The sequence below is a fragment of the Ambystoma mexicanum genome, chromosome 4p, assembly GCF_040938575.1.
Source record: "Ambystoma mexicanum isolate Mex_15411 chromosome 4p, UKY_AmexF1_1, whole genome shotgun sequence".
Taxonomy (NCBI): Eukaryota; Metazoa; Chordata; class Amphibia; order Caudata; family Ambystomatidae; genus Ambystoma; species Ambystoma mexicanum.
This window is the reverse complement of record NC_090927.1, coordinates 519,160,386-519,185,107: the sequence shown is the minus strand read 5'-3', so window position 1 is coordinate 519,185,107 and position 24,722 is coordinate 519,160,386. Positions and strand designations below refer to the sequence as shown.

The window sequence follows — 24,722 nt, the reverse complement described above, 5'->3', positions numbered from 1 at the left end:
TCAATCCAACTGCGTTGCAACGACCAAATAAGATAAAAGGACATCTTATTTTCAGTGAAAACGACAAGCTTCTACTACATTTTAAAGCTGTTGAGTGCATTTTGCTATTAAAGTATGTGGATGTAGAAAAACTTTGGGTTAGACTAACATGATTATGCTACCAATTCAATAGTAGATCTGAAGAGCCAATATGTACCGATTTCTATTGCAAAGGTACTACCGCCAGAGGTTTCACAGTGCTCGACCCAAACAACATTAGCGATCATGTGACAAGTAGTGTCTACATTAGGCAATTCGGTCTTCAATAAGTGCTTTAGTTCTACTGATGGACGGGTTTATGGTGAAACATGTGTACAGATACATTTTGTGGTGCTTTACTGTTCACAAGGCTTCACACAAAAAACAGGATCACGCCCTTCCTGACAAAGCGTCATAAGGCCATACTCAGGAAGGGGAATGATTTATACCTGAACCTCCATATGAAATGTGAATGGCAGCAACATCAACAGAAGGAGCATGACCTAGCAAGTGCCCCTAAGGAGCAGGTGAAGTGTCATTGTGGGGCATTTTGTAGCTGTAGGTTTATTTGGTTGGGAAGATGGCAGCACTATCTGGTATGGGTTCGAACGGTACATAAGCAAGACCTGTGGTAATTAGCTCAAGGCTTTGTGAACCAGTCATGGAAATTGTCCAGGAACAAAGTAACACTTTCATGGAGCGTTCAGGGGCAATGACGTGGCGTGGCAATGTGCTTAAGTTTAGCAATGTGAACTGAGGCATCTAAAGAACTGAAAGCCATGACTAGCTTTCAGATTCCTTCCTTTTGAACTCATTTTCTTGGTCAAGGCACAAAGATTAGTTAACAGAAAATAGCCGATAGTAAAAGGAGGCCTTATCCTACTATTGTCATTTAGTGTATTGCTGAGATTTATTTGCTCCCACTTATTGTAAACCAAAAAGTCTTCTTTAAAATACATTGGTTTTAAATACCTTTTATTAGACTACTTACAATATGAAAGACATTATAATTCTGGTGCATTGCTCTTGAAAGTAGACTTTACCTGTCTCCGTTTCGCAGGTTTCTAAACTGTGTGGCTAGAAGGCACATCAAAGTGGGTCCCAATCTGCTGCCAGGAACTAGGTCCTCCACCATGAGCGCGGGGAATAAGTCTATGTTTAACGGTGAACCATATAATCTATAATAAATGACATAGTTAGGTTTAGCACATTGAATGTACAACTCAGAATCACAAGCTTTACATTGAAGCTATGAAAGTAAAAATATTGCTTTACTCACTCGCTTACATTCACAGAGCACATTAATGGCACGTTATTAATCTGTTAGGAGTCCATGATCGCTTCAAAAAGTAGTATAGTCCTTTAAGTGTGAGAAACCTGAAGATGTCTCCCTAGCTAGTCCCCGGGGATCTGTCATGCAGGTGGCCAGGACACGCCATTGCTTTTAGATCCAGTTCATGGGGGTGGACCACTGCTTTGTACCCAGTGCTTTAAATGGATCTGTTCTACCCGGCCCTCAGTACCTGCACTTCCTATTTTTGAGCATTTAAGTGCCTGCATTTCTCAACGCCTGAAAGAGAGTAGCAGTACTCAACTATATTGCGAGGTGAAAATGAAAGCTTTTCATTTCACTTCCTCACAATTTAAAGAAATAGCCTTTGCTGGGGAAAGCCTCCTCCCCCCACCACTGCAGTCATCATAATGTTCACTCCAGGGCCCACCCTGCTGAATAAAAGGAGAGACCTACATGCATTAACCGTGCTCTCAGCACACTAGGCGCGGAACACCGTTTTGCTAAATGGGCTTCACCCGTTACCACTGCTGACCTTATTGATTTAGAAAGCCTGGGAAATTACTGTTTTAAGAGGTTTCTTTGTTATTAGCAGTGCCTATTGTAATAGGTAAATGTTTAAGTCAGTGGAGTTGTGATGGAACGTTTTCCACTGAAAACTCACACGCAGTCCCAGTTCCCTATCCAATTTCTTATTCTACAATGAAAACGAGCATTAATCACACTCCACTTCTAAAGCTTGGTTTACAGCTATGATATCTGGTAGTTTGAGACACAAAAATGAAATTATCATTTAATATAGATATTTGAACTTGTCCCGGGAGGATAGCATAACGGCAACATGCGCGCGTTGGAAGCAAGACGACATGAAGGAACACATGTTCGACCCCGGGTCCGCGCTTAGAGACCTCTGGGTGTTTAAGCGTGTTATAAACAAAACTAAGACAACAAAACAATTACGCAACTAAAAAAAACTAAATTTCTGTAACAGCGCCTCGATGCCCGCGGGCTGTGTGAGCGCTTTAAAAATGAAAAATAACAAAAAAGAAATAATTACACAATCCATAAAAACTGGAGGTTTGTGTGAAAGGGTCTCAGATACATTGCTTTAGCAAAGTGTGTGCTCCTTGGCACATAGTTTAATCTCACTGGGCATTAATTGCAAACACCAGGGTGTGCCTAAAAGGGACCTGTGCTCAAGGTGCCACACCAAAACGGCCGGAGCCGAAAGGGCTGTGCCAGAATGTCCGCCTTCATAGCTTGGCACTGTAAAAAACAGATTAACAACATGAAGGGGAATCATTTGTGCAATACACAAAAATGAGGCAAAACAGCCGAGAAGACTACATGGTGAAAATGTAGTCTTGCTTGCGCTACAAAAGGCAAGATGATGGTTGGGATACGTGAAAGGTTATTTGTAGAATACACTGCCACTGGTATGGGAAGTTGTATGTGCAATTTTGCATGGTTCTGGATCGCTGGTATATGGCTTTGATGCAATGAGAGAGGGAAAGAGCAGAAGAGGGACAGCCATCATACAAACCTTGACTAATTGTTGTACCATCTGCTTAGATGTATCAGGTTAGTATAAGTGGTCTCTTTAGAGAAGCCATTGGGTCAATGTGTACAATCAGACGATGGTTTATAATGGGAGAAAAGCCTTAGGTGATAGGCAGCTTAGAAAGACAGTGGAGACCCATCTTGCAGTCTGTACACAGATGAGATCATCCAGGAAAGCATTGTGACAACATTTTGCACAGATGCAAGCTGAGCGAGGAGGGTAGAGCGGACACAAATTTCCAAAGCAGCCGAGCAATGGAACAGATGCAGACACTAACATATTTTGAAGTTCCTAGAAAAGTTTGTTTTCCATATACCATACATTTGCTTTGAAATGTAGCAGACCTAGCATGGCAGGGGACCAGCATACTGGTACCACTGCATGTGATCTCATGTGACCGCATTGACCATCATACAGTGGCATGTCTTTACGCTGCATCAAGTGCACTTGCATCAGCAGTACATTTACACTGGTGTGGCAGTAATGGCGGCTCTGGCTGTGTGAAGAAGAAGCAAGAAGGTAGATTGAGCTTCAGAATGGAATGCTTCAGTGTCTGCAATGTGGGCCTGGTGGCAGAGACTGGCACCAGGTGGCCAGAAAAAAGCAAGGTGGTGTAGGTGTAGTGGGAGTTCAGGTGGGAATGAAATATGGAAGAGGAACATAGTGCGGAGAGCAGCACCCATGGTGAGTGAAGAGGGTGACTCGCCCACCGGGCAAAGACAGCGGTGGCAGAAGACAGGTGTGAAGGGCGACTTCAAGATGTTTCGGCCAAATGGGAAAATGGAGCAGGTGCGACAGTGATGCACCAGATAGGAGGACTGCACTGAAGCTCGAGAAGAGATGGGAAAAAATATGTTACAACTGCCACATTCTTTAATGCCGAAACAAACACATGGCCCTATTTTCTTCATCTGAAGAGCAATGTTTTTCTCTTTAACAGGTCATTCAAAAACCAAACGTGCGGGACTGCGATGGGAACCAAACTTCCCCTACCTTCACTAACTTTACTATGGTGTTGTGGGAGAAATAAACTGCATCAAGCAACAAAGGGTATGAAAAACACTGTCAGAAGAACATGTAGGTCCTGGGATCTAAATCCTCTGATACAGAACCTGTGTCAAGCAACAAAGCTGACAAGAGAAACAATGAAGGAGGAGACGAAAGAAAAGAATGAGATTCAAGAAGCAGGATGGGCAGGACACTTGACAGCCACAAAGGGTTTGTGGAGGTGAGCTGAAGGAAAGATATTCAGAAACAGCAATTCAAGGTGGGGAGTATAGATACAAGTTCGATGTATGCTGGTAGATGCGATCCACATTGCTGGCTTAAACACAGAACTGAAACATCATATTCTTTTTCCATACTGGTAGGTATGCATGGGGTGCTAGATTAAACCGGGTACTGAAACAGAGAACACCCATGTTCCATGCTGGTAGATCTGCCAGCACAAGTCTATAGAACGGAAACACGCATGCTTGTAGATGCAGTTCAGGATAGAAGGTCACATTTAAGAGCATGGAAACAAGTTATTCGTGCATGCTGGTAGGTGAGGTTCAAGCTAGCTAAGGTCTAAGAGGACTGAAACACGTAATGTATGCAGAGAGTGTGAGGTAGATCTCATCCCTCTGCAGAGCTCCCTCTGGAATGGCCTCCCTGTCCCTCTCAAACGCGAGCAGTACCACCTCAGGTTCCAGAAGCAGCTCAAGGCCTTCCTTTTCGCTTCTGCTTTCTCTCTTTCTCTACCTTGCTGACCCCCCTGTCCACTGCACTGACTGGTCGCCTGGCTACCTTCAGAACCCTATGGACACCAGTCTCCTCCACGACCGATAAGCACCTGCACTGCCTACGGACATTCGCGCACTTAGGGGTTGTATCTGTAACCCTACAGTCCCCTGCCTCCTTGCACTACCCAGAGCCGTCTCCCCCGGCTGCACTTAATCAGAACAATGCTGCCCTGATCGCACTCCCCCCCCCCCCCGCCTTTGCCTCCCCCTGGCACTTCTCCTCTCCCTCTCCCCCCTGCATTTGCATGCTATGAATGAGACAAGGCCTAGTAAGATCGTTTGTTTCGTCCTCCCTATCTCTCCCTTCCTTGTCCTGTCACGCCTAGAAACACGTGTACAGGCGCGTTATATCATATATCATGCTGCATGCTGGTGGCTGGGAATTAAAGTACCATCTCAAGTTGAAAGGAAATGCCATAAGTCATTTATGTTGCATGATGACAAGTGACACTACGACAAAAGAGCACTGAAGAAAGTTATTTCTACTGTATGCTGGTAGAGGAAACAGGGTCATGTCTACAGAGATCATTTGTATGGTCTACTGGCAGAGAAGGCTCAAGGGAGCTAGTTGTTAAATCAAAGAGCAGGAAGCATCACATGATTAATGCCAGTATTTGGGGGTTGTATGCCCAAGCCAGAGCTCAGAGGGATTTACTATTGTTGAGAAATCAGATCTGTGCCCAAATAAATAGAGGTTTTACTTTCAAAGGAGAATGTTTCACTCTTCTGGACTTACTTCACCTTATTTAGCAGCTACATACACTCCAGCTTCATCTTCCAGAATAACATATGGCTCATGTGACAGCTACTGGAGGATCCTGTCACAAGATTTCAATCCAGAGAAGACAAAAGCTTCCCAGTGTACACTCGAGCTTGCAGGGTGCCATTGCTGTCGTCTTTCTGCCTTTTCACAGATCTTATTCTTTTGGAAAGTTATTCTGCTGCTGGTTTCTCGTGCATCAAACAATGAAGGTAGCTGGCACCTTGCACGTGGAAGCAATTAGGTGTGCAGTGACTGCTCAATAGAAATCCCAAACTCTAATCAATTATACATGGCTGCATTGCAGATGGAGTGATGTGCCTGCAAGGGAACCCATGCCTCCCTTCAGCTTCACTGTAAACTAGTAAATGAAGCATTTTGAAATTGAGGTCCATTTCAAAACAATTACTTCATACTTTGCGGTCAGGAATTTAGCCACTCATTCATGAACCACCTACGGTTTTGTAAGTAATGGCATCCGTGTCACAACAACCAATGTTACGGATTATTTTTAAAACCTGAGTATGAGAAAGGATTTTCCAATATCAAAAGGGGGAAGATGTTTTTCATATCTGCAACACTAGATGTAAGGGAGAATTGTCATTTCTGTGCTAAAATCCTCTCACCTTAAATACCCTTCGCTCTTTTGCTGGTTTTAGGACTTTGTAATCTTAACTCCAGAGTGAGTGGGACCTTTTTCTCACTCCCTCTTGTGTTTTTCCCTGACTAGGATTTTATCTTTTCATTATTTTTGGAGTCTGACAAACTCCACAAGCATCTGCTTTTTGTATAGTGGCACACAGCACCTTCAGTGCAGTATCACTGAAGTCCTTTGGATTTCCCTTAAGGTTTAAATACCTTTTCTTGGATGAACTACTGTTCCCAAGAAAAGTAAGGTGAAATTGATCTTACCTACCATTTTCCCTTTGAGTAGGTCCAGCACACACCATCTTATGTGGAGTGCTGGGGGGTTACTTAGTAGCCCCTTATCCTACTTTATCATGTAACATTTTTTGTTACCCTCACTACTTTAGTGGGGTGCTGGGGGGTTACTTAGTAGCCCCTTATCCTACTTTATCATGTAACATTTTTTGTTACCCTCACTACTTTAAATGGCTGGTGACAGCGGTTTACTTTTTCCTACCACTGTGCTTCATTACCGTAGGCTGAACCCTCAGCTGCAGTACAGCCCCCATGGGTGTCCATTTTGTCAAAATGGCCCCAGTCTTCTTTTTTCGACATTTTCTGTTTGCTAGGTCTTTCTTGGCTTTTACTCTGTGCATTGACAGATTTGAGCCCTTTGTGTGTTTTGCCTTTGGCGGGATTCAGCCCTGATGCCTGTCCCTGCTCGTCTGCTTTGGAAACATGTGTCCGCTCTACCCTCCTCGCTCAGGCTTGCGTCTGACCTGGCTCCAGTGTGTCTGGAAGGGCAGGAAGTGAGTGAGGTTCCCGAAACTCCCCTGTCCTTTGTCTCTAGGAGTGCCTGAACTAAACCAGTCCTGACTGGCCGGCTGGCTGCCACCCTGCTGTGTGAATGGCAGGCTAGGCTGTGAATGAATGGGAAAATTGCTTAAAAGGCGAGGGTTTTGAGACTAGAGGCAGAGTCGACCACTGAGAGAAACATCTGACGAAGAAACCGTGAAGCGAAGCCTGCTGTAACCTCCTGGACCTTGAATTGCCCGGTGAAGCACTGCTACTGTGCTGACCTTTTTCAACTCGACAGAGAAGCTCCAGGTGGAACGACTTCTCCCTTGGGTTAGTGGGACCAGCTAATCCCTAGATGAACTCCACTTTGGCACAATCCCCGACTTGCTGTGCCTCTCCATTGCTGCAGAAACCCAATGCCAGGTGTAGAGTGTCCATAACCGAGTGCAACATCTGCCGTGGAACGAATCCAGTCAAAAGCTTCAGGAGCCTCCTAAGGACACTCCAGAAGCAGGATATCCCGATCCAGATTCCCCTCTCCAGAGTCCAGGACTGCGGGAGCAAGGAAAGTCCAACCAAAGATATTCGTTCTGAATCATTGCTGTTTATGAAGCGCTGAAAACGCAAAGTGCCACTGAACTGAAGAGAGCCCATAGCTGCCGACAACCCTCCTAAGTACAGCCGCAGGAGCCCTCCAGACCTCCTCCCTCTTGTCCCCACGACTGAGGCTCAGGAACCAGGGTCTGCTTGGCTGTAGCAAGACGGAATCCAGCTGGACCACTTTTCTTCTAACCAGAAATACGGTTTGGGCTTGGGGGTACTTACCTTCTTGCCTTAATTCATGCTGTCTCACTTGGGATTTGCACTTGCTTAACTTTCTGAGTTGATTTCAACTCCCCTTTGCACAGAGCTGGTGTCCTTACAGTGATTTTCTGAATTATCTGACTTTTGTGAAAGAGATTTCATCCAAGAAGAGCATCAGAACTATAGACGTTGTCTAATTGACTTTGGCTGTCTTGGCACCTTTCTGAATCCATTGACTTTGGCATTGCTTGTCCCTCATAGATTGTAATTTGTTGAACACTTTTACTGCATTTCATTGGAGGATTCAAATTGTCCTCACAAGTAAATGTTGTAACCTTTCTATTCTTCCTTAACCCTTCCTTTCTGAAACTCAAGAGTAAAAAAAGTATACTGGTGTTATATATTACTGCAATACTATCCTCGTTATTGAAGTAACTTAAGGGTGTAGGAGAAAGGTATTCACATTTCCAAAGAGTATTCACCAGCTTTATTGATTTTGAAAAGTAATTCCAACGTTTGCTTGACTGTTACAAACAATTGCCTTTTTAAAGAATGCTTAACTAAAACGGATTTTAAATAAATAACCATTTATAACTGAAACCCTGAGAGTGTAAGTGTTACTTGGTTACTTGTATTGACTGCTTTCATTTGTACAGCTCACATTTACCCCTCTTGAGATAGGCCTGGCTGCTCAGTCACACTACCAACTTGTGTAGTACTGACCTATATCAAAAGGTGGGTTACCTAATACCAAGCAGATAAGTGTTGTGTAATCTCACACAGTGTGACTGCTCCAATTCCTACCGAACACTAGACAATGATATTTTGTTCTGGCTTAAAAGGCGAAAACATGTTTGCCCTCACTGACAGAAAACAGGTGATTATATCGGCACATACTCCAAAGTAAAGATGGAGCATGTGGAAGGAAGGCAATTGTTTAAAGTACACCTTTATCTTCCATACCTAATCCTAGGTTCCGGCCCTTATTTGTCTGTCAATTAAGGAAAGTATTAATTCATCCATGTTCCTGCAATGATAAAACGGGCCCAATGGCACATCCCAAAAAAAAAAAACAGAATTGTATCAATGCTTCCCTACACGATGGCAAGACACTGCTACTGGAAATCGGCTAATCTCACAGACCTTTAAAAAGGTAAAAAGTCGAAGGCTCATCTTCTAAAGATCTAAAAGACGACTTTAGCGGATTCGTTTTTAACCAGCTAGCTTACTTACAATGCATTTAGTCTCTTTTTTTTTCCGGCAAAGATGTGGAGAATGCACTTTCAGATGGCCTCTTTGTGAGGAAAACTCTGCAACTGTGATTGTGAAGAGTTCCGAAGCAATCACAGCTGTTAAGAAGGAGGTCACTATTGCTGAAGCTGCAGTCAGTCAGAAGCAGTTTACTTTTCAAATGCCCTCAAAACAACAAAGGGCCTAAACAAATGTTGATCCTAGAAAGAAGAGCATACAGTCGTACAAAAAGGCCAGACATCCCATTGAATAAGATCCCTTAAGTCGCGCCAAACAATAGCACAGTGATAAATATTTAACAGTTAAAGGAAACAACATTTTCTGAAAAGCCTCTTTGATTCTCAACTGTACAATTCATTTTTCAATTTTTACAAAACTGAAAACGTACCTTTTGAGTTGTTCACGGATTTCTGGATTCCTTATTTCATTGCTGAGATCTTCAATTGTCTGGGCAGATGAAAGATTACAGTACACCCTAAAATCGTGGTATGGAGGAATTCCGTGATCTCTAGCCCTTTGGATATTGATTGCTGCCAGGTCTAAAGCCACGGTATGAGACATAGAAAAGAGCTTCTCAGTCAGTTCAGTGTTCAGTAGCTGTGATGGTACGCGCATCTTCGCTGCAACACCAATCAATCCCCTGAGTACTGGGTCAATGCCACCTTCATTAACAATCCGAAATGGAGAAAAGAAAGCTTTGTGGAGAGGTAGGTGACCTTGAGAAATTTGTTGAAAGTTTTCATCTAGACGGTATAGTATAGGATTGATAAGTGTGTGACCAAATCGAAAAGCGGCAGTTGCAAACATATTTAAGATTCCAGAATTAACACCAGGATCATAACCTTTGTAGTCCCCTAGCATCTTCATGCCAATATCTCCCAAGATCTTTGGGAGCCAATGGCTATACGTTATGTGCTGCATTTGTGCACCAACTATTTTGCGTGCTTCATGGTAGATTACGTCTCCATCCCAATGTGGGTTAAGCTTTAGTAACTCAGTAGCAATCCTGTTATGTTCTCTGAACCACAAAGTGTGCACAGTAGTCAGACCTAATTGTTCATTGGCACGATGATCGCCAGCTAGGAAGCATGGAATGGGGCTTTCATTTTCATCTCTCATACATTCGGTTGGTGGACCCGTAGCGAATGGAAGAAGAGGTTTTCCGGATCTCTGTACTATGCCCTGTCTTAGAAGGCCCTTATGACTGGCAGAGTCTCTAATTTCTTGTGCTGTATGATCCGAACTTCCGTAAACATTGGATGCATCAATGTAGGATGTCAACTGGTTAATTTGTTCTCGTGGGTATACAGAATTCATGAGAAGAGAAGTCATGCCACTTCCGCACACAGGGCTAGACCGTACAAAAAACATGCAACGTGCATTATTTCGAATCCGATGATCATTTGGTGGTACCACGACTGGAAAACATGGAGGATCATTGGTGCACACTGAACTGCAATGCTGGCCATCTGAAAATCTTGCTTCGCTCAACGCTACAACTGTAGAGTCAAGGTCGTGATCGAGGAATTGACCCCACTGCATCAACATGTGAGTAAATTGCTCGTCGGGGGTAATTGTTTCAGTTCCTATCATAGAGGTTGATACAAGGCGTGGCAGAGGGAGTGGATAGCCATTATAAAGACGGTCAGGACTTATGCCTCTTGGTAAATTGAATCCATTTTCATAAACTGATTTTAACAAACGTTCAAATGCAGTCATGGAGGCTCCCCACATTGGGTGCTGCAGGTTGTTGCAGGTACCATCGTGTGTCCTGTATTTCTGATGAAAGCACATGTCAGAACAGTTATTGACGCGTCTATGGGCAGTGCAGCCAGAGAGATTGGCAATCAGGTTCAAGTATTGTGGAGACACAAGATCGTTGTAATGGTAGCCTGAAACAAATGTGGAAAAGAAATTCAACAAATATTTTCTATTAAAACTGAAATGCCAATATGAGCACACTTTAGCTCCACACTGCATGATATATGGATTTAAAACATGTGAAAACTCTGTATAGTGGATTTATTGTAATGCGTAAATACTCTTACTCCCCAGCTATATGATATATGACTTCAGCCACATATATCTACAGATATTAATGTTTGGGGCTCATCAGAGCTCACCCTGTCAACTGCACACAACTGAAAGAAAAACTACATTGTACTAATTTGATTATATATGCATCATGCTTGTTGCAGCTGAGTGAGCACCTAGGGTCTCATTCCAACTCGGCCGCTGCAGATTAAAAGTTCTGGTATTTTCATATATATCCACATATTTCTGACTGGCAGAGTACAATTTTGCCAGTGAGGGTTTACTGATCTACCTCCAGCCAACAGCTCGAGGTAAATCAGGCCCCCATCGGAAAGAAAACACTGGTATTGCCAGTGGTGCTAATACCAGCAATTCCCTCCATGGAGTCCTATGGGACTGCATGGAATGGGGAATCGGGTGCCAGTAACGGTAGATCCGTTTGCCGGCATCCTGGCAGATGTACCGCCAGGATAACGGCAAACTCGGGATGACCCCCTTAGTGTTTTCACTGGACTTGACAGCTCAAATGGGTTGGTCGACGCCCCATCCCCCCACTATGGATGAGCTGTTAGGGAGAATATTAATTTCTGGGCCAATTCGCTTTAACTGTAGAGACCCTGAGCTCTTTTGCTGGATTTGAGGCTTTCTAATTTTTCCTCCTGAGTGAGTGGGACTTTTTCCACTACTCCCTCATGTGTTTTTCTGACTACGCTTTTTTGGTTTCTTACTGTTTAATGGTGTCTGGTAAACTCCATAGGCATCTGCTTTTTGCAAGGTGACGCAAAGCACCTTTTGTGCACTGCCACTGAGAAGTACCTTGAACTTCTCTTAATGTTTAAATACATTTTCTTGGGGGAAAGTTAGTTCCCAAAAATAGTAAGATGACTTTTGTCTCACTTAGTTGCCTAAAAGAGAATTCTTTCCGTATACTGGTGCAAGGAATTGAGCAGCATTATGTTCAAAACAAGAGGTGAGACCAGCAGATTGGCAATGAGAGGTGGGATGGCAGGTCTTGCAAATCTTTAGTCTCTGCCCTAGGGTAAAAAAGGGGTCTAAGAAAAGGTAGCAGAGTCAGTACACAAGGCAGCAAACGTAACTGCATCAGGGAATATGGCCTAGGTATTAGAGTGAAAACAGGTCAAATAGAAGTGGGGAAGAGGAGAATGTCTTGTATTTTATTAATAAAAGGAGTCGTTTTGACAAACATTGTACATAGGTCAAAGTATGATGCTAACAATCCCAATTGAAAGAAGATGGGCGAAATGGGTACTATTAACTATTTAACAAGCAGGAGACCGAGTAAAAATACTAGGTCACGCAGCCGCTCTCAAAAAAAGGCCAGAACAGGGCATCAAGTTATAGAGTTCAAGAGGTTTCGTTATATCCATAGTAATTTTAAGTTCTCAAAAGAATAAATGCAATGAGTCATCCGTTGGTTTTTCAATAGTTTTTGGTTTATCCAGAAGATAAATATAGCTGTCACTAATATTTTCTTAGTGAGAGGGTAGTGAACCGCAACACATATGTACAATAGAGTAGGGCCAATGCATTTCGGAATTTCCTTCTTCAGGGCCAGTCTGTTACATTTCCACACAGAGTACAGCAAAAATATTAACAAACATATTAACAAAAATATTAACATTATTACATGAAAATATCAAATGTTTAACACATACCAATCAGGGGAAAGTTCCATGGTGCAAGCACAATGTAGAAGAAAAGGAAAAAATAAACAGAAATCAGTGAAATGAAACGAAGAGTGCACAGAAAAAATACGGATGGAGTGTAGCAGTGTTACCTTGAAAGTGTTGCAAAGGGGGAACAAACACTGTAGTTATGGTGCCTATGAAGGCAGCGTTGTGGCGTGCATATAGCCGCCTTGGAGTCACATAGATCGCGTGATCTAAATGAAAAAAGGGTAGATCAAGGTAAGTAAACTAATAGGGCTGTGAAGTACACAGTCAATGGACGGTCGCAATAGTGTGGCTTACCTCTGTGAACACGGAGCAAGGGAATCTTACAGCGTGTGGGTGCCGGTTCTGAGAAGCAGAACGGCGTGTTAGGGCGGTCGCCTAGGCAACCATTACTTAAATGGACACGTGGGCAACGCAACTCTTTTAGACAAACGAAGTGCACCTATCTGAGGTGCAAACCGGGGGGGGGGAAGGCTACGCTAATTAACAAAATAAACAATTACAGGAATATACAGCGTAAAATGGAACCTAAAAATGCAATTTAGGTAAAAAAGAAGAAAAAAGAAATGTAAGAAACACTAGAGTTCAAAATAAAACAGACACCGATCTAAGGTGCACACCGGGGGCAAGGCTGCACTAATTACCAAAATAAACAATTCCATGAATATACAGCATAAAATGGAACCTAAAAATGCAATTTAGGTAAAAAAGAAAAAACTCAGGAAAACCATGGAAATGGAAGAAATACTCGTGGCCAAAATGGAGAGTAAGTAAAATGTAAAACATACAGCTGGAGAGAAGTGATAGCAGAAAAATGGTATGAGTGTGGTGAACCATAAAAATGGGACAACCTAATGACGAAGATAGGAGGTTCATAATAAACATATGTAAATGCTGTAATACATGAGATATAAATTGCATAGAGTTGCATATCATCCAAATAAGACCATAACTCAAATTCTTAAATAACCTCGTTGTGGTAGGTGTCGCCCAGGAGGACGGCACCTTGGGTCCCAGACTAAGTCCGGGATAAACAGCGAGGTTATAATTAGATCTCAAGGATCGAGGATGAAATCAGTACATTAGTGAATGAGGAACAACAGTGTGAAGGGCAATTCATATTGAATGACCTCGTTGTAGTAGGTGTTGCTCAAAAGAACGACACCTTGGGTCCCAGACATGGTCCGGGATGTACAGCGAGGCAAGTATATAAGTCACATGGTCAAACAGGATCGCGGTCAAGAAGGATGCAATCAGTACCTTAGTGGTCGGAAAACAACAGTACCATAGTAGTCGGAGAACTACAGAGAAACCAAACCATACAATAGGCGTACATTTCACAGAACATGTTTTTTAGACATAGCAGTGGTAATTAATTTCCTCATTTAAACCGTTAGGGACCAGACTGCACAGTTTGTCGATCCAGAATGTTTCTCTACGGTTTAATCGTAAACTGAGATCTTCATGGGGATTGTTTCTCGTTAACACTTCCAACACCAGAAACTTAATCTGTGACAAATTGTGATTGTTCGTGGCCCAATGGCGGGCCACGGCTGAATTTGGATTGGAATTCCGGATACAGGAGCGGTGTTCATTCCACCTGGTCTTTGCCACTCTAGTGGAGGGTTCTCCACAGAGGAAGCGACCGCAATCCTAGAACTTATCAGTGAAACGTCAGTAGGTGCACATGGAACTACACCTAAGGATCCAGCAAAACGTATCAAACAGCTTGAATACTTGGTACGGAAGGAGATCAATAGGAAACTTCATGCAATCACTTTAGGCCGATACTTTAAAAACCAACGCATTCCAAGAGGACTTAGAATACAACTACTTCCCACTCTCTGTAAAGAAAGTAAGGAATTTGTCCGCAAATGGGAAGCCATTTTGAATAAATTCTCCCTTCACTTGATCCTACTTCCCATCCAAGAACTTGCTAAAAATGTAACTACTCTTGGCACAGAAATTGAGGAGATCGAAAAAGAACTCGTGGAATCCCTGAGTAAAGAGGAATTTCATGCGATTCTCACTGATATTAACACTAAACTCGAAGGGTACAAAACCAAACTTGAACAAAAGAAAGTTAAAAAATTCAAACGAGACACATATGATTACATCAATGACGATGTATATACGTGGATGGAAAAATACGGCCCGATAGCCCCCAAGAAATTCTATAAACATCCGTCTGAAAACACTTCCAGCTCTGATTCAGAAGCACCAAGGGAATCAGATACCGCTGCAGAACAAACAACCAGCCATCCTGATCAAACAACTAGCCCTGGAGCTCAAGCACCCTCAGCCTCTTCTTTTTTAGGCGCCCGCCCAAGAGAACCCGCAGGGGGAGGAGGAAACCCCAGACCAAGACCGCAGACGCGGCAGTAACTAAAGAGAATTTAGTCATTAACATCTCAGGTAGAATTCTCAACAAAATGGAAGAGAACACACTACAAAAAGGCCTGAGTTTCGTTCCAACCTACAGTACCACCCTATTTAACAGCAAGATCGAACTGTACAAGTTTGTTAGGAAGCTAAAGTGTTCTTTGAAGAACTTGAAACTGCTGATAAACCTACACAAGTGCCGGATTTCCAAGAATTCAGGGTAAAGAGCGGATTTGTTCCACCGATCAACGTCCCCTCCATAGAGATTTTCCAGAGATTGGTCACTAGAGATCTTGAACGAATCAATTATAGAACTCCGCCACACAAGAACTTTAAACCACACGAGATGAGATTGATCAAAGACCTGTACAGTGACACGAAAATAACCATTCGACCTGCAGACAAAGGTGGTGCCCTTGTTATTCTCAACACCTTGAACTATGACACAGAATGTCTCAGACAATTACAAGATGATACCACATATGCCAGATTAGATCAAGATCCTACAATCTCCATCAAAAACAACCTGGCTATTCTACTTGATAAAGCTTTAGAGCTTGAATGGATCAACGAGCACACACGCAAATTTCTTCTTAATGACCATCCAAGGATCCCCAATTTCTAAACACTCCCGAAGATCCACAAAGACCTCAACAAACCCCCTGGCCGGCCCATAGTCGCAGGGATGGATAGTCTGAATCAACCTCTGGGTGTTTACATTGATTTTTTCCTTCAACCACTCATACAACAAACTATGACCTACACCAGAGACACTACTCACTTCCTGCAGAAACTCAAATCCACCAGTCTACAGCCAAACCAATTGATGTTTACCATAGACGTCAAAAGTCTGTATACTTCCATACCACATGATCTTGGTATTGAAGCTGTCGAATGGTTGCTACTGCAAGCACCTGAGGTGCGCGCCCAAAAGGAATTTATCTTGACTCTGATACAATTCATCTCTGAGAACTCCTATTTCCAGTACTGTAATCAATTCTACCTACAAACTTCAGGGACCTCCACGGGTGCCACAATGGCACCCTCATATGCCAATTGTTTTATGTTTAAAATGGAGATGGACCATATACTGACCAAGAACGAATGGAAAAGGGACATCCACATGTGGACTAGATATATCGATGATATTTTTGGTGTGTGGATAGGCACAGAACAACGATTCGAGGACTTCTTCGGATACATCAACAGTATTGACCCCAGAGTACAATTTACCAGAGAATTCTCAAAGGACGAGATCACCTTACTAGATGTACAGATAGCAATGAAAGGCACAGGCTATAAAACAACCCTATTTCGAAAACCTACAGATCGCAACAATCTGCTTCACCGCTTGAGCTTCCATCAGCCTAGCTTACTCAGGAACTTGCCATATACTCAACTCTTACGGGTTAAGAGGATCGTGAGCGATCCGGAAGATTGCATGGCACAACAAGAAAAATTCCTCCAACGGGGTTACCACCAAGAAGAAGTGGACCTTGCTGCCAACAGAATTAACATCCTCGATCGTGAAACTCTACTCTCTGCACCAAAGAAACCAGCTAGAGAATTGAAATCACCTGTTTATGTGTCTAAATTTTCCACACAAAGCAATAAAATCATGAAGACTATTAAAAAACATTGGAATATTTTCAAAAACGACACAAGAGTGCAAGACTTATTTAAAGAACCACCTGTGTTCGCCTTCCAAAGAAGAAGGAATCTAAGGGACGAACTTGTACAAACAAGAGTGACCAATACTAAATTGTCCACACAATTCCCATGTCTGCATTGTGTAAATTGTAATTCTCTAATCAAAGGCAACATTGTTTTTCACCCACGGACAGGTCAAAAAATTATTCTCAAAACATATGGTACCTGCGATAGCATCAACATCATATATGGCATTAAATGCCCCTGTGGAAAATACTATGTGGGTCAGTCCACTAGAGCGGCAAAGATCAGGTGGAATGAACACCGCTCCTGCATCTGGAATTCCAATCCACATTCAGCCGTGGCCCGCCATTGGGCCATGAACAATCACAATTTGTCACAGATTAAGTTTCTGGTGTTGGAAATGTTAACGAGAAACAATCCCCATGAAGATCTCAGTTTACGATTAAACCGTAGAGAAACATTCTGGATCGACAAACTGTGCAGTCTGGTCCCTAACGGTTTAAATGAGGAAATTAATTACCACTGCTATGTCTAAAAAACATGTTCTGTGAAATGTACGCCTATTGTATGGTTTGGTTTCTCTGTGGTTCTCCGACTACTATGGTAATGTTGTTTTCCGACCACTAAGGTACTGATTGCATCCTTCTTGACCACGATCCTGTTTGACCATGTGACTTGTATACTTGCCTCGCTGTACATCCCGGACCATGTCTGGGACCCAAGGTGTCGTTCTTTTGGGCAACACCTACTACAACGAGGTCATTCAATATGAATTGCCCTTCACACTATTGTTCCTCATTCACTAATGTACTGATTTCATCCTCGATCCTTGAGATCTAATTATAACCTCGCTGTTTATCCCGGACTTAGTCTGGGACCCAAGGTGCCGTCCTCCTGGGCGACACCTACCACAACGAGGTTATTTAAGAATTTGAGTTATGGTCTTATTTGGATGATATGCAGCTCTATGCAATTTATATCCCATGTATTACAGCATTTACATATGTTTATTATGAACCTCATATCTTCGTCATCAGGTTGTCCCATTTTTATGGTTCACCACAGTCATACCATTTTTCTGCTATCTCTTCTCTCCAGCTGTCTGTTTTACATTTTACTTACTCTCCATTTTGGCCACGAGTATTTCTTCCATTTCCATGGTTTTCCTGAGTTTTTTCTTTTTTACCTAAATTGCATTTTTAGGTTCCATTTTATGCTGTATATTCATGTAATTGTTTATTTTGGTAATTAGTGCAGCCTTGCCCCAGGTGTGCACCTTAGATCGGTGTCTGTTTTATTTTGAACTCTAGTGTTTCTTCCATTTCTTTTTTCTTCTTTTTTACCTAAATTGCATTTTTAGGTTCCATTTTACGCTGTATATTCCTGTAATTGTTTATTTTGTTAATTAGTGTAGCCCCGGTTTGCACCTCAGATAGGTGCACTTCGTTTGTGTAAAAGAGTTGCGTTGCCCACGTGTCCATTTAAGTAATGGTTGCCTAGGCGACCGCCCTAACACGCCGTTCTGCTTCTCAGAACCGGCACCCACACGCTGTAAAATTCCCTTGCTCCGTGTTCACAAAGGTAAGCCACACTATTGCGACCGTCCATTGACTGTGTACTTCACAGCCCTATTACTTTACTTACCTTGATCTACCCTTTTTTCATTTAGATCACGCGATCTATGTGACTCCAAGGCGGCTATATGCACGCCACAACGCTGCCTTCATAGGCACCATAACTACAGTGTTTGTTCCCCCTTTGCAACACTTTCAAGGTAACACTGCTGCACTCCATCTGTATTTTTTCTGTGCACTCTTCGTTTCATTTCACTGATTTCTGTTTATTTTTTCCCTTTTCTTCTACATTGTGCTTGCACCATGGAACTTTCCCCTGATTAGTATGTGTTAAACATTTGATATTTTCATGTAATAATGTTAATATTTTTGTTAATATGTTTGTTAATATTTTTGCTGTACTCTGTGTGGAAATGTAACAGACTGGCCCTGAAGAAGGAAATTCCGAAATGCATTGGCCCTAGTCTATTGTACATATGTGTTGCGGTTCACTACCCTCTCACTAAGAAAATATTAGTGACAGCTATATTTATCTTCTGGATAAACCAAAAACTATTGAAAAACCAACGGATGACTCATTGCATTTATTCTTTTGAGAACTTAAAATTACTATGGATATAACGAAACCTCTTGAACTCTATAACTTGACGCCCTGTTCTGGGCTTTTTTTGAGAGCGGCTGCGTGACCTAGTATTTTTACTCGGTCTCCTGCTTGTTGCTCCGTTTTGTAGTCAGGGTGTCTCCAGACTTGTCGCAGCCAGCTCCTCTTTTATTTTGTATTAGTTAATAAGTAGATTTAACCTTTGATTAAACATTTTACTTCAATAAGTGGTGCCCACTTACTTCCCTGTTTAATATTAACTATTTGAAATGGAGAACATGAGGTAATGAAATATATAATGGGGATGCAGGAGCTAGTGCAGAATTAGCCCGTATGCAAGAGGGGGACAAGAACCAGCCAAAGGATGTAGGTTGGCTGTGGGTGTGCAAGAGGAAGCAAATAGCTAGTCCAGGTGTTGGAGGAGTGAGTCTAAAGCAGTGAGGTGTGGGAGAAGATGGGGCGAGGGGTCTATGTAGGTGAATGTACAGACGTCCAGTTGCAGAATGGAGAAAGGATGTTTAACAGGAGGAGGAAGTGGAGAAGTATTGTGGGTTTTGTGCAGGGTTCGTTGGCATGCAGGCAACAGGCAGAAGATGAGAATTAGTGCAAGTATGTGCTAGTTTTGCAGTATAAAAATAGCTAGGGGCTTATTACACGTATGGTATAAAATGGGCGGTAACAGAATTAACACCACTTTTCAAGCAACGCCATACTACAGGTATGGCCCTGGAGTGGGGGATTTACCTCCAGAATCATGCTGGAGGTAAATCCTCCTACTTTCTGCTGAAAATCGTCAAAATTGCCGGAATTACTGCAGCGGTAATTCCGCCAAAAATGCCCATTGAGTTGAGTGGACTCTCAGAAAAATGGGGATTAACCCTGCCACTGCCACTTGTAATCCGGCGGTAATTCCACCGGACCAGGTGGCGCTAACAGTAATGACGTTGGGCGGTATTCTGGCAGATTTACCTCCGGAATACTGCCCAACTCGTAATGAGGCCCAAGTAGCAGCCAAAGAATAGGCAACAGAAAGCAAGGAAATAGAGCACTACACATTCAGAAGACTGATCACTCTGCGACATGTAAATATAATAATTTGGCCGGCAGTGTCCAAAAACTGCAATACCAAGACAAGTATCAAGCAGGAAACCATCAGTCGGATAAGCAGTTAATGCAGTACATGGACCAAAGAAAGGATGGCAGGTACAAGTAAATACGGTGATTAGGCCAGTATCAACCAAATAACAATAAGAAGGGAAGTACTGACAACTGAATGCAGTAATTAAGCATGTAGCAAGTGAAATAAATGAAGAGAAACTGAGTTACTTCTATGGTGTTATATCCTTGGCCGATGTGAGTACCTGAGTGCGGGTCTTGGCAGCCATGATGTGAGAGGGTGTATGCAGATGCTGATGTTGTAAATCATACTGTTTTGTTTGCTTTAACTGCATTCGTTTTCCCTTCTTACCCTGCCCTTCTCTGACTTTATAAACGCTAAAACAGAAAGCAATCGACAAAAAAGCTTTTCACAATCGGATGATGCACAAAGCGTCCGGGGAAACATGGAACCACAATCAGTAAACCTTGGAATCGTTATTGATTCAATGTTGAATGCGTTTTGCTAATGTAACAATTAGTTATATATATATATATATTATACTACACAACACTTATCTGCTTGGTATTATATATATATATATATATATATATATATATATTATATTAATTAGCGGCATCAAAACGTTCCTCAGGCTCATCTGTTTCGTGGAGTGCAACTTCTCTTTCTTGAGGATGACACTCAAGTTTACCTCAGAATCAGAAACAGGATAAAGTCTGGTGACCTATTTACCCAATTTCTTTCATCACATTGAACCCCCAGCCTTAGAAAGTTCAAGAATGCATAGATTACAAGAATATAACAATTGCTCAGAGGACTAAAATTAAATCAATTTTCTATTCATAACAGTTACATCGGACCACTGTGTACACAATGCAGAGGGAGAAATAGGTTAGAGAGTAGAAGGTTGGGTAACCGTCTTTCAAATCCAATTAGGACAGCAAACAAACGAACACACTTTTAAAACAACTAACTTGTGCCATTCAGGTCCACCATTAAACCGTCCTGCACGTGCTCTTGAATCAGTTGAAGGGTTCGTTCAAATATTTCACCAGCCCGTGCCCGTTCCACGGTGTAAGGGTCCCTTGGATATCGAAATAGCGCCAGCAAATCACTTGGTGATCGAGGACGGCTATAAGAAAGCAGGAAAAAACAGACACTTCAAGCACACAGCCATTTTCCTTGGAGATCTGTATTCCTAGAAATCGTTCGGATGAACAATGGCTTGTGATTAGTTACAAGTGTACATCTGAGAGAGAAGGCCACACGAAAGACCAGTGCAGAGGCTGGGTCACACTCCTGATGCAATAAACTTGATTGACTTCAAAGACAAATTATACATTTTTTTAAACTTGCATTAATGCTAATAAAGAGTTCTTCCACTTTGCAAGCGTAAACCTAGTCTAGATTCTTGTCCAATATCTTTTCTAAAAAATAATAATAACAACAACAACAAATGTCCCAGCAGAGAGGGTGGCCATTGGAATACTATACGCCTCCAACTGGCCTTCAGTTCAAGAGCATGTTGCCTTTAGCACCGCCCTAACTCAACATTGGCTCATGAGTGGAGCAAATGGCTTTAGCTATAACATGTACATCACTGAAATTAAGTGAGTTTTTGGTGGGTAAATGTTGTACGTTGTTTCAGATCTTTGGGGAAGTAAATTACTTCAATATAAGTATGCAGTACAATTGGAGTTGATGAAGATGAGACAGATGGCAAGGGAACAGCAGAGTGCCCCTCCTATGCTCAGGATGCAGGAATTAAAAGCTACACTCACCTTAGAGCCGACTAACGTACACTAGTCTCGGGAGGATACTTCGGGGCAACGCGCTCGTCGTGGAAGCGCGGAGCAACACAGGTTAGATCCACAGGTCGCCCTTTGGGAGCGCGGAGCAACACAGGTTAGATCCCTGGTTCGTGCTTATAAACCTCTCGGTATTAAGAGAGTTATAAATAACCAATTACAATTACATGGCCCCCTTATATTGCAATTTAATGCGTGTAAAGATTTGTAAGAAAAGACAAATTCCAACTAATGTTTGCTTCTAGATTCCCCTCCCCCGGCGTGAGCAAGGCCTTCCTGTTGAAACCGGAGCTGCGCCTTGTCACGTTTTGCCAAGTAGTGCTTCCTGCATCAGTGGTGCTCTTAAAGAGGCTGAACCAGTAGGCAGAGCCTGCACAGCCGCACAAGGCACGTGCGTCACCCCATGGGACTGCCAAGTGGCATGTATGTACACATAAGTGGATAGATCCCTCCCTCGCTGGTTGCTATCAAATAACGCGTGACTGTGTAGTTCAACTGACGTGACTAGTGCTGGCAATTTGCTCTAAGTAGGTTTATCTTCTTATGTGTTTTTATTGCTGGGGAGTGTCGTATGTTATTGTCAAAGTGCTTGTAAGACTTTCTATGTCGCACAATAAAATGTAATTAAAGATTATATTTTCAGGGGAGTCACACTTTCTAACATGTTGATGTAGCATTACACACCCCAATTTTCGAAGCATATTGTGTAACTGATAAATGGAACATGTACCATGTATGGGTCATTGTTGGCGTTTGATCTATTCAGGGCGTGCAAGAATTCATTAATTTTCTATGTCAAATGTCATACAATCCAGCACTACATAACCTACAGCAGTGGTCTTCAAACTAGGAGGCCGAAGGATGGATGTCTGGGGGTGGGGGGCCTTTAAAAAGGGATCAAGATTATTGTTTTTAATTTAAAAAGGATTAAGGTGGTTGCATTCAATAGAAAATATAAGCATTAGAACATCAGCTCATATTTTAGAGCCTGCCCCGCCTCCCCACGCCCCCTGGACATCCTTTGGGCCCCCCTAGGGTGAGCTAACTATTAGGTTGGGGGCAGAATAATATTTTTATTCGTGGGGGGACTCAGTATGAGGAAGTTTGAATACCTCTGATCTACAGCATGCCCGCCTGGCAAGTCCATGCCATTGCGTTCTCTGGGATCATGCATAAAAAGAAATCAGTACCTGTCAAACAAGCGAGTCCGTGTGGAGTTTATGGCCCTGTCGACAGTTGCTATGGCTTCAATGATCGACGTTGCTACAAATGGGTCTCCAGTTCTACTGACTTCAGGAACTAAAAAATAAACAAAGTTACACATTTTTGAAATAGTTGCTGAAAACATGCACAACTGATTTCACAGCACCTTCCAAAAACCTATTCTAATATACAGCAGAGGAGCGGCCTAGTACAACTGTTTTTTTTTTTTATTTTATTGTTTTTTTTGTATAGTTTATTACAAAACTTTAAAATATAATTACATCCTCACAGTTTAATCACGTAGCATTACATTTCCCTCCAGCAAATTGTTACATTTTTACTCATTTGTTTCCAGCCCCTTTACTTGGACAAGTTCCTTTTCAAAATTGTTTAGTTTCACTTCCAGAATGTCTATAAAGAAGGTAAGGGCAAAACTGTTCAAAAACAAGCTAACATTTAGTACAACCATTAGCTACAATAGCCAAAAAACAAAACATACATTCTATATGGGTCATTGCTCCGCAACAATTGATCTTGATAGCCCAAAATCCAGGTTTAAGGTGTCAAACGAAGCCAGATGAGGTTTTTGGTTTGCTGTGGCGGGACATAACAATATGAACACCAGGCTAAGCAGCACATTAGGCATTTAACAAAGCTGTTTTGGCGCTCATTAAAGCGGTTAGTGCAGCTCCCACGTGGACAGCATCAATGAGGGCCAAAGCCAGATTGCTGATCTGATGAGGGCAGCATAAGAGTGGGGCACACTCGCAATGCCCAATTGGCCATGTGCATTCCTTGAAAATGCAAGGCATACATGCATTGAGAGTGCTTCGTTTGCATGGGAATGCCCGCTACGGAATGCATATCGGCAAAAGGAGCAGCCATGCATTCAGGCCTTTTGTCTCCCTTCTGCAATACAAAAGCATGCCCACTGAAGTGCAAACAGCACAGCGTGCCATTTGAGCAGGAGGTGTTTGCCAATGATTCAATAGGAGTGCCCCACTTCACATTTCCCTTAGTTATTCCTGCGTTTCGTTAGAGTGAGCACCATGCCTTACCATGTACACTTAGCACCATGCTAACTGAAGAATAGCCGATGGCGTTCCGGGCCACACACTCATATCGACCTTGGTCAGCAGGGCCAACATCGCGAATAGCCAAAAAGCCATCAGAGCTTATATGGAACTTTCCACTCTCTGTAACCTGAATTCCATCCTGCGGGAAATCACAATACACACACATTAATACCACAGAGATCACAGCCATGAAAGCAAGGTGTGTGGGTTTGTAAAAACAGCCAGAAAGGCAACAAATGCATCAAGCGTCCATGGCATACAACCAGGACAACCCCCAGCGCCTACTTCAGAATAGTTTCAAGTGACACTTCTTCCAGACCCAAGAGATTGGCAGAACACCTATCGGCCTTGGGAGGAATGTTCGTAACCAGCCCGAGGGGAGACTTCTGAGGGGCAATTCTAATTGATGAGCAAGGGCTTTTCACACTTAGTCAAACCCTACTCCAGAGTGAAATGAACAGCAAGGCAGACTTGGTAGCTCAAGGGGTGGTGTGTTAGTACAGTAAATTTACTTGGAGACCGCCAAGTAACAGACTTCCACACATGTAAAAATAATATACTAATTAATAGGCCTTAAACACATTAAACAGATAAAGCGCAAGAATACTATGTAATACAAAACACACATATTTGCAGAGCTGGCCATCTCAAATTGAGATGACCTA

At 42.6% G+C, this 24,722-nt stretch overlaps 1 protein-coding gene across 1 annotated transcript in view; it reads right to left on the bottom strand.

The window, feature by feature from the left end:
* The window catches only part of PXDN (peroxidasin), a 571,721-nt gene that overhangs the window by 128,456 nt on the left and 418,543 nt on the right, over positions 1 to 24,722 (bottom strand). Inside the window, exons 14-18 of the mRNA XM_069606052.1 lie at positions 24,040 to 24,196; positions 22,969 to 23,077; positions 20,945 to 21,102; positions 9,283 to 10,786; positions 1,062 to 1,196 (exon numbers count right to left, since the gene is read on the bottom strand). Coding sequence (XP_069462153.1) covers positions 1,062 to 1,196; positions 9,283 to 10,786; positions 20,945 to 21,102; positions 22,969 to 23,077; positions 24,040 to 24,196 — 2,063 coding nt within the window. The remainder of the gene's footprint in view (positions 1 to 1,061; positions 1,197 to 9,282; positions 10,787 to 20,944; positions 21,103 to 22,968; positions 23,078 to 24,039; positions 24,197 to 24,722) is intronic.